General features: G+C 61.0%; 1 protein-coding gene across 1 annotated transcript; it reads left to right on the top strand.

The window, feature by feature from the left end:
• The first annotated feature begins 788 nt into the window (after positions 1-788).
• TMEM222 (transmembrane protein 222) lies at positions 789-6528 on the top strand. The gene is made up of 6 exons (XM_059488919.1): positions 789-903; positions 2358-2442; positions 3041-3072; positions 4030-4126; positions 4389-4519; positions 5400-6528. Exons 1-6 carry the CDS (start codon positions 791-793, stop codon positions 5485-5487), a joined length of 546 nt encoding a protein of 181 aa, XP_059344902.1. The 5' UTR covers positions 789-790; the 3' UTR covers positions 5488-6528.
• The last annotated feature ends 3852 nt before the right edge of the window (positions 6529-10380 follow it).

Raw genomic sequence — 10380 nt, 5'->3', positions numbered from 1 at the left:
GTTGTGGTGGGTGGGAATCTGGAATAAACACATTTCTCCAGCTTCCTCCTGCAGTTCGAGTTTAACTTCCTAATAAAGTGATTGTTATTTTCCTAACCCGGGGCCTTCCCTCTGCTGGTGCTGCTCTGGCAGTTCCTCTCCCGTCCCCGGAGGCTCCGTGGGATGATGATTTAGGATTATTTTGGATAATTTCGGATTATTTCTGATGAAATTATTTCTGCCCCTGCGCTCCCCTCGGAGCTTTAGGGGGCTCCCCCAGCTCCCGGCCCTGGGGCCAGCCCGGCGGGTCCGGGGTGTGGGGACCGGGATGGGGGTCCCGGCCCGGACCTGGGCTCTGGTCCTGGGGCTGCGGCCCCGGTCCGGGTCCCGTTCCTGGTCCTGCGTCGTTCCCGGCCCTGTCCTGGTCCCATTCCTGTTCCCATTCCTGTTCCCGTTCCCATCCCCATCCCCGTTCCCGGTTTGGGCCCTGTCCTGGTCCCATTCCCGTTCCCATCCCCATCCCCGTTCCCGGTTTGGGCCCTGTCCTGGTCCCATTCCCGTTCCCATCCCCATCCCCGTTCCCGGTTTGGGCCCTGTCCTGCTCCCATTCCCGTTCCCATCCCCATCCCCGTTCCCGGTTTGGGCCCTGTCCTGCTCCCATTCCCGTTCCCATCCCCATCCCCGTTCCCGGTTTGGGCCCTGTCCTGCTCCCATTCCTGTTCCCGTTCCCGCTCTGGGCCCGCTCCCGGTTCCCGGTGGCCGGAAGCGCGCGGGCCCGCCGGAAGTGACGCGCTGCGGGCGCGCCCCGGGCATGGCGGCGGCGGAGCCCGGGATGAAGCAGTTCAATGGCGGCGGCGGCGCGCCGGACGCGGAGCGCGGCCGCTTCCCGCACTGCGTGGTGTGGACCCCGATCCCCGTGCTGACGTGAGCGAACCGCCGGGGCCGCACCGGGGCCGGGCCCGGACGCGCTCCCCGGGGCCTCCCCTCGCCAGTCCCGGCAGCCCCGCGCTTCCCCCGAGCCCCTCCCGGGCTCCCCGCTGCCCCTCCCGAGTCCCGCCTGCCGTCCCGGGGCGCTCGGCTGCCGCGGGGCCCCGGCCCGGGACGGGCTCGTTCCGCGGGAGCGGGGGCAGGCCCGGTGCCGAACGCGCTCGGCCCTGCGGGAGCGGAGCGAGCCGGGAACGTGGGAAGCGCTTTAGGAGCGCGGGGATCTGAGAGCAGCCCGTGCCCCGGGGAGTCTCGGTGCGCGCCTTTGCATCCCCGCGACCGGCTGCGCCTTCCCGGCCGAGCGTGGGCAGGCTCCGTGCAGGGAGGGCTCGGAGCTCCGCTCCGCTCGTGAGAGCGCGGGGAGCTGTGGCTCTGGGGGCTCCGGGCACAGCCGGGCGTGTTTCTCCACCTGCTCTTCCCCCGGGCTCCCGTCAGGTGATGTTTGCCCAGCCGGGCTCCCAGGCGGGTACAAGACGTGGGGCGGGGTGTGCCGGGATCGGGAACGGCCCGGGAGAGGCTGCACGTCCCCTCCTGCCGTCTCTTTTATCTCTTTGATCTCTTTTCTTTTTTGACTGCTTAAAAATTTCATCTCAGCCTTTTCCTGGAGGATTTTCCAGAGCCTTTTAAACATTCCTAACCCCAGCTGAAGGGAGCTGCCAGAGCCACTGAGGCCCTCAGGGAGGGAGGAGAGGGAAATCGGGGAGATCAGCACAGCTGAGGATGCTGGAGCAGGTGGGAGAGGGCTGGAACAGGACCTGGAGTATCCACTCCTATGGGATGGTGATGGAAGAGGCTGGCATGTAGGTGTGATGAGGGAAAGGGTTTGGGATGTAGATCTGGTGATGGAATGGGCTTGGGACACAGGTCTGAGGGAAAGGGAAAGGGTTTGGGATGTAGATCTGGTGAGGGCAGGGGGTTGGGATATTGGTGTGCTGCTCCCTGAAGCTGTAAACACCCATCACGGAGAAGGTCTGTGAAACACTGGGATCTCTTAGAGGAGGGAGTGCCCTTGCTAGAGCCAGGAACTCTGTCTGGAGAGCTCGGATCTGGGTTGCTGTGGAAAGCTGCAGCGCGATGGCAAGGTGGGCAGGGCGACCTGGTTTTTGGTTGCTGGAGTGGAAAGTCCGGTTTGTGCGCAGGCAGTCCCTGCAGGATCTGATCTTTGTGCTTGGCTGCACAGAGGGGTTTGTGCGGCTCTGCGCTCGCCCTGCCCTGCCCTGCCCTGGTGTGTGGAGTGTTTTGGGGTGGGTGTTCCCTCCCGGCCTCCTGCCGCGGGGCTGCGGCTGCTCCTTGGTGTTCTCCCTGTGCTCTGCTCCCTGCCAGCCCTTGCCTGGCCCCGCTGCCGTGCTGGGAGCAGGGCCAGCTGTCCCCTGACGTGTCCCTGTCCCTCGCAGGTGGCTGTTCCCCATCATTGGCCACATGGGCATCTGCACCTCGGCCGGCGTCATCCGCGACTTCGCGGGGCCCTACTTCGTGTCTGTGAGTTACCCCTGCATGCCCCGCCTGCTCCTGCTCAAATCACACCTGCAGGGCCCTCCCAGGGTCTGGGCTCCTTGCTGCTGCTCATCTGGGGCTCATCTGGGAGTCTGATAAATAATGGCTGCTTTGGTCAGAAGGAGGGGAAAAAAAAATCTCGTGTTCCAGTCTCTAAATTGGGAGTTCAGGAGTTAAATTCTGAGCAGCAGAAGTGCCTTCAGCTGCCTCAGTGTGGCTGTTTCTGTCGTGCTGCTCAGCATCAGGTGTGTGCCAGGCTCAGGGTCCAGTGGATTCTGAAAGTAAAGACAGTTTTAATTTGGGATAATTAATGCTCCTAATAGACTGGGACATTTGCAGCCAAGAGTTAACAAAATATTAACACTTAAAAAAGGGAGGGGAACAAGGCACTTGTAGATCAATGATGTCACTGAGTGTGCCCAGAGCAGGAGTATGGGAACAGGGGAATCCTAACCCAGGCACCCCAGGATTAGTGTGGGGGCACTTGGATCACTCAGCCAGCCACCTGTGGAACCTCCAGCAACAGCCATGCCCTGAATGTTGCCTTCCACCTCCTGAGACAGCTCTCCTTTTGTTTTTGCAGGAAGACAACATGGCGTTTGGGAAACCTGTGAAGTAAGTGCTGTGTTTGTGTTAACCTGAGCGGCTGCCCTGCAGCTCCTGGGGACAGGCGAGCTGTGACATTGCTTTTCCTGGTGCTCAGCTGCCCTCCTTCACCTTGGTGGCCGCTGCGTCTCTGCTTTTCAGGAAACCACATGAAATTAAATCGTTTTAGCAGCATGACAGCAACGTGGTGGTGTTAATAACCAGAGCTGTGTGGAGCCTTTGTTAGAGAAAAGGAAAGGAAAAGGCTAAACCGTTCTAGGATGATGTTAACAAGTGCTCTGGGTAAACACTGCCTGGCTGTGCTGGTGAGCTGAGGGCACTCCCATCCCGCCAGTGCTGGGTTTGTGTTTGGAATGGCTGGGGGGTTCCTTCGGGGTGTGGGAGCAGCTCAGGGCTGTCCCCTGAGCTCTGTGATTCCTGGCTGGGGTGCTGGGGGTGCTGAGCAGCCTTTCTGCTGCCCCTGCTTGTCCCAGAGCTTATAGGGGGATAGAATAGAAGAAAATAAAGGTAGTGTAGAAAGTAATCTTACCCCTAAGGTGTCGCAGCTGGGCCAATTATCAAAGATTAGGAGCAGGCCTGACTCTTAACAGGCCACAGCTGGTAATCAGTGAGAAGGAGAGTGCTATAAAAGAGTGGGGTGGTGTTGAGAAGGAGCTGGAGTCAGTGGCTGCTTTGTGAGGAAGGGTCAGTGCTCTGAGGAGCTGCCCACGAGAAACACCAAGAAGGTTTGGAACCTTTGCAATAAGGAGACAGCAGCATGGCACCCCTGCAATAAGATGACAACAAGAGCTGGGCTCCCTGCATTTCAGAGGCCCTGGGTTTGTCCAAGCCCTTTAGGAGTGTGCAGGGCCAGGAGTTGGTCTCTGATCCTGGTGGCTGCTTTGAGGCGGTGATTCACCAAGGAGCAAGCACTGGGGCAGGTGCAGCAGTAGAACCGTGCCAAGGAAGCCGTTCTCACCCTCCCAGGTACTGGAAGCTGGATCCCAGCAAGGTTTATGCCACTGGTGCCAACGCGTGGGACACGGCCGTGCACGACGCCTCCGAGGAGTACAAGCACCGCATGGTACAGCCCCTGCCCAGGCTGGGAGGAGTGAGGGAGGGTCCCCAGGGGCTCCCAGAGACACTCTGGACACCCATCCCTGGCAGTGTTCAAGGCCAGGTTGGAGCAAGGAGCTTCTAAGCCCATCCAACCCCAACCATTCCCTATCTCTGCAGGGGCTGGAAGGGATCCCTCCCCTCCCCAGTGCTTGGCTCCTTGCCACAAGGGTGAGACCTGGACTGGGAAACCTCAGGGACAGGATTTCTAATCCCTTTTTGTGTTCCAGCACAACCTCTGCTGTGACAACTGCCATTCCCACGTGGCCCTGGCCTTAAACTTGATGAGATATGATAACAGCACCTCCTGGAACATGGTGAAGCTGTGCTTCTTCACACTCCTCTATGGGAAATACGTCAGGTGAGCTGGGGAACAGCCTGGATTTGGCAGCAGAAGGGGCTCTTTGCTTCTCCTGAGCCCTCTGAGGCATCACCTGGCCTGTGGAGAAGGGAGAAGCATCCCCCCAGCCGTGGGTGTGTTGCTGTGGGTGGTGCTGTCGCTGCCTGTGCTCAGCAGGAGAAGCAGGAGTGCTTGCTGGGTTGCACTAGGTGCTGCTCCCAAAATCCTGTTCCTGGCTGCTGGTTTGGAGTGCCTGGAATTTGGGAAATTCTGGCTAAAGCAAATCTCACTCTGTGTTGTCTTCTGGCTGGGGTAGGTCAGAACATAAGGTCACAGGATGGCTTCTCTCCAAGGATTACTGGTTTCCCTCCCCTCTCTTGGGTCTTGTTTACATAAAAACTGGTCTGATTTCCAGCTGCTGTGGAGCTTCCCACTGCACTGGGGAGGGAAACCCCGAGCTTTCCTTAAGGAAAGGCTCCTGAAGCTCCACTTCTGGGGAGTCTTCCCTGTCCTGGGAGAGCTGCTTTACCTGCTATTGAGCAAGGATAGCTCCAGCTGTCCTGGTTAAATCCACCAGCAGTTGGAATAACAAGCCCTGTGGTAATGGGGTTTCATTTTTTCTGTCCTCCTGTCAACATTCCTGTCTGAGCAGGGGTGAAATGGGCTTGTCTTTCACTTAATTTAAGCTGGAAGGAGACTCCAGCCCTGTTGTTTGTGATATATTTATTGTGGTCCTGACTGAGTCTCAGTTTTTAACACCAAATTTCCAGGCTGGGGTGTGTGGCAGCACCAGCAGCAGGTAACAGGCATTTGTCTCCTTCTGATTTCTCCAGCTGTTCTCCCATCCTTTTGTCTCTGCTGGTTTCTCACATTTAACCCTTGCCCCCTTTCCCTCCTGCAGCATAGGGGGCTTTGTGAAGACCTGGCTGCCCTTTGTGCTGTTCCTGGGGGTGATTGTGACCGTGGTTCTCACCCTGCACCTGCGGTGATGGCAGCCCTGACCCCCCATCCCTGAGCACACAAAGGAAGAAACTGTGACTGATCCAGCAGGATGGAGGCCCGGGGCTTGGGAGCCTTTTCCAGGGAAGGTGGCAGCCCCACTCCATCGTGACAGCTCATCTTCGTCTCCTGGAGCTGCCTTCTTTTCCTCCTGTTTCTGTTCTCTCGATGGTGTCTCCCTGTGTCCGGGGTCTGGAAGCTTCTGCCCTCCCTCTCTGCAGCTGGGGAGGTGGGAGTGGGACCAGGGAAAGAGAGGGGTGGTCACCTTTGCTTTCAGTGCCAAGAAAAGCCTCAGGGCAGGCTCTGTCTCCTGCAGATCCACCTTGGGAGGGTCTCTCTGATCCCCTGCTTTCCTCCTCCTCCTCACCAGATGCTTCCTCAGTTCCTGGGTTTGCAGCTGGGAGTTGCTGTTTTCCCTGTGGCACACCTCTCCAGCAGCACACATTCCAGAGGGGAGGTGTGGGGTGCCCAGCACTCCGGGATGGCCCCAGCAGGGGCAGGAGGTGAGGTGGGACAGTCCTGAGGGATGCTCCATGGCGGGGCAGCTCCCCTGGTCCTGCTGGTGAGCCTGCACAGGCAGGGAAGCCGAAGGGCTGGCTGGGAGCAGCTCGTGGCAGGGTGCACCCCTCAGGAGCCTGCTGCAGCTTGGGGAGGCAGCCCTTGGTCCCTTTCAGCTTGTGCCAGGGAAAACATCGCTCCCCTGCTTCTCCTTGGGCTCTCTGTTGCTAAATCTGGCGCTGCAGTCCTCACAAGCACTCGTTTCCCTTTGATCCCCGAGCAGGCAGCAGCTGGGGCAGGGAGCTGAGCCTGGGGCTGGAGGAGCTCTGTGGGAGCAGCACCTGAGCCTGGAGCTGCAGAGGGGCCACAGGCACTGGGAGCTGCCTGTCTGGCTGGGCAGGGCAGAGGCTTCTCCTGGCTGGCGACTGGGGAATGGTACAGGGAGCTCTGGGGAGACAGCTGGGCACGGGGGCTGTGCAGGGATTGGTGTGGGGGGCACACCTGGGCACAGGGATTGGTGTGGGGAGCACACCTGGGCACAGGGATTGGTGTGGGGGGCACAGCTCAGGTAGGATTGGCCATGGGGGGTTTGTCCTTGAGTGCCAGGCAGGAAGGGAGTCTGGCTGTGCCCTGGAACCCCTTGTACAGCTGGGTCTGCTCTGCAGGTGCTGGTTTTGGAGGGCTCTGAGCCAGGGGAGTTTTAACCCCAGCCTGTCATGTGCAGCTGAGCAGGTCCCTGCTGGCTGTAGAGGGGGAGAAAGCTTTTCCACTCACACCTTTACCACCCTTGACAGGTTCCAAGGAATCCATTTCAGGGAGAGCTTGTGGCCAGCAAAGCTTTCCTGGGGTCCCTGCCGTGGCTGCAGCTTCCCCTGACTGCAGAGCCCACTCACTCACCGTCTGCCCGCTGGTTCTCACTCCCCTCCCCATGTGCCATTCCCTGACTTCTCTGGCCTTGTGGGAGGCTTGGGCCCCGCTCAAGCTCGTTTCTGTGCTTGTCCCTTTTCCTCAGTCGCTTTTAAGCCACCCCTCACACCTCCTGCTCATTACTGTCCCTCTGTCACCCCGTCGTGGCCTTGCCCCCCAGCCTGGAGCTGCTCTGTGCAGTCCCTCCCTTCCCCTCCCATGCTCAGAGCAGGGATGGAGGCGCTGGGGCACTGAAATCCCGATCAGAGAGAGCGGGGATGAAAGCACGGAGCGCTCGGGGAGCGCTGCCCGCAGTGCCCAGGGCTGGGAGAGGGCAGAGCTTTCCCTTGTGCTGATTTCAGAGCGATTCCTTGGAGTGCCGGCCCCGGGGCCGGAGCCACCCTCAGCAATAACCCCGAGCCCTCCCGTCCGTGTTTTATCCACGAGCTCTGCGAGAATTGCCAAAGCTGAGACTTGGGGGTGTGGGGGGGCCCCTGGAGTTCCAAAACCCCACTGTGAAATTCCCTCTCGTTTGCTCCCGATGCTTTTTACCAGAGCGGAGTTTGGAATGGCGAGGGCGAGCCCCCATCCCTCATCCTTTGTTCCCTTCATCTCTGCGGGGCGCTGGATTTCTTTGTAAATATTTAAACTCTGCTTCTGTGGTTTCATAATCCCGACGGCAGGGAAATAAACTGATTTCTGTGGATATCTCCCGGTGCTGCATCTCCTCCCAGCCCTCAGCCGAGAGCGGGGTTGGGATCGGGGTCTCCTGCCCAAAGGATCCTGGAGCTCCCACACCTTTGGCCTTGTGAGCTCGCCCTTTTCCCTGCTCCAGGGAAAACTCCCGACCCTGCTGCTGGGAGGGAGCTTTGGGGCAGGAGGATTCCCCATCCCTGCAGTTCCTGGGGTTTAATGCTGGGGCAGGGGCAGCCAAGTGTTCTGGGGTGGGAGATGCTTTTTTCCAAGGCTGATTCCCTTCAGCTGCAAACAGCCTCCCTTTTGTCTGTGCCCTTTTTTCTGGAGGCTCTGCTTTCCCAGCTCCTTTCCCTTCCCAGGGGAGGACACGCCTGGCCTGGCCCTGGGGCTGCCAGGAGCAAAGAGCCAGGCTCATTTTCCCCTCTCCCAGCAGGGTCTGCTGCCTGAGCTGAGCAGGGAAAGCTGTGCCTGCTGACTGCAGATGCAGCCACTGATTTTCTGTTCCATCTGATATCCAGGGGCTGGAGCTGCGGGCAGGGAGTACATCAGCCTTAAAATGGGGTTGTGTCCGAGGCCAGGGGATTTCATGGCGCAGCCATTTCATGGAGAAGCACCTGGATCTCCCGCTCAGCCCTGCAGGCAGCGAGCCCAGCTCCTGCGGGCTGGCAGGCGGCTCCCAGGGCTTTATCCCCACTCAGCTGTCGCTGGGAGGGGAGGTGAGGTGAGGCTGCAAAGCCCCCGGGACCGCCTCCGAGCCTGGCAGGATTGTGCAGGCAGTCTCCTGCTGCTGCTGCTGCTGCTGCCGGGAGCTCGGGGGCTCTGTGGGACAGGTGGGGTGAGCTGCGGGGTTCAGGGCACCTGAGGGGAGCAGCCGGGCCGAGCGTGCCCCTCTCGGGTGCCTTGGGCAGGGGGCTGCTGTGCCAGCCCTGCTCTCAGCGCGGCCCTGGGAGCCGGGAACGCTGCAGGATGGATGGAACATCAGGATCCTCCACTGCCGCATGGCCTGAACGGGTCACTGCATCCATCCATCCATCCATCCATCCATCCATCCATCCATCCATCCATCCATCCATCCATCCATCCATCCATCCATCCATCCATCCCGTGTGTGCCACTATTGCAGGCAGTGCCAGGTGCCACATCACCGGGCCTGGCAGGGCAGAGGGCACGGGAGGCTGAGATCCCAGCAGAGGAAGGGGCCAGGTGTGCCCTATCCCTGTGGGGACACGCATGGCAGTGTCCAAGCTGGAGTGCTGTGCTGCAAGGGCTTCCCCACCACACCAAATTCCACTGCTGGGGCTCCACCCGTGCTCCAGCCCCTGCTCCTGCCTCAGTTTCCCCCCAGGAGAACCAGACTTGCCTGAACCTCCCAGACCTGAGGAGCAGGTCCTGGAGGGGAGCAGGCTGGGACTCGCCCTGGCCAGGCTTGGGGCTGCCCATGCTGTGCCCAGGTGAGACAGAACCTGTGCCTGTGCCCACGAGCTGCCTGCAAGGAAAACCATCCCTGAGGGCTGGCCTGGCACCTGGCTTGGGTGTCACTGGGTGTCACCGGTTGGTGCAGCTCTGTCCCCAGCACCCGAGGCTGTGGCTGAGAGCCAGCGCCCTCTCTGCACCCCTGGCTCAGCAGGGATGGGGTGGGACACACTGCAGGACGTGTCCTGCTTCTCCTCACCCCCTTCTCCATCCCAAAACCGCTCCTCACTGTGGGTGCTGCAGAGCAAAGGGCCCAGGGTGCCCAGCAAGGGCTTGGTGCCCACCTGGGGTCACCCAGAGCTGAGCCCTGAGGGGCCTCAGGTGTCCCCACACCCCTGTCCCTCTGCAGAGGCCCGGCTCCTCTGGGACCCGCCCAGAGCTGAGCAGCAGTGCCCTGCAAGGGGACAGGGAGGGAGGGGAGTGGCCCACAGAGGGACAGACACACGAAGCCACTGCTGAAGTCTCATTTCCTGAGACACCAGGCTAAAAATAATCCCCTTTTCTTGCGGTCCTGTGCTCGTGAAGTGCTGCCATCTCACATCAGAGCTGGGGGGGAGCCTGTCCCCCACCCCCAGCCAGCTGCTCTCCCTGTGGCATGGAGGGAAACTGAGGCACAGGTCCTGCTGTGGTGCTCCTGCCAGGGTTTATGCCAGCCTGGCACTGCTGGGCCCATCCTGCATGGTCCTGGCTGCTCAGGACCCCTGGCCACGCAGAGCAGGATGGAGGCGGTGTGTTAGTGCAATACAACAGTGGTGGGACAGGGAACGTGGGGCTGGGGGAGCCGTGGGGTGGCGTGGGAGGGGATGGGGGGGAACCATGGTTTGGGGAGGGGGCTGGGGCCGTCCCGTGGGCTGGGAATGCGTTCTGGGATGGGGGCACCCTGGGGATGGGGTCCTGCAAAGCCCCGGGGACCTGGGGCTCCACACTGGGCTTTGGGGTGGGGGCTGCAGATGGGCAGGTGTGCTGCAGGTGTGCTGCAGGTGTGCTGCAGGTGTGCTGCAGGTGTGCTGCAGGTGTGCTGCTCCCCTAGCCCAGCACAGACCAGTCCCCCCAGACACTCTCCTGGGAGTCCCAGAGCCACATCCTGCCCCCAGCCCCCGTGTGGCCCCAGGGTGGGACATCTCCCACCCCCTCCCCTTTTCCACACCCTGGAGTCTCCCCCAGGCTCGGGGTCCCCCGTCCCGGGCTCATCCCCGCCGCGCCGCCCCTTGGCGGGCGCTGCCGCCGCCCAGTTCAGCCCGGTTCAGCCCGGTTCAGCCCCGTCCCGCGGCGCTGCCGGCTGCAGTCGCTGCCTCGGTGCCGCCGGGTGC

This window comes from Ammospiza nelsoni, chromosome 25 (assembly GCF_027579445.1).
Source record: "Ammospiza nelsoni isolate bAmmNel1 chromosome 25, bAmmNel1.pri, whole genome shotgun sequence".
NCBI lineage: Eukaryota > Metazoa > Chordata > Aves > Passeriformes > Passerellidae > Ammospiza > Ammospiza nelsoni.
The sequence above is the reverse complement of the archived record's forward strand: the minus strand, read 5'-3'. Positions and strand labels throughout refer to the sequence as shown.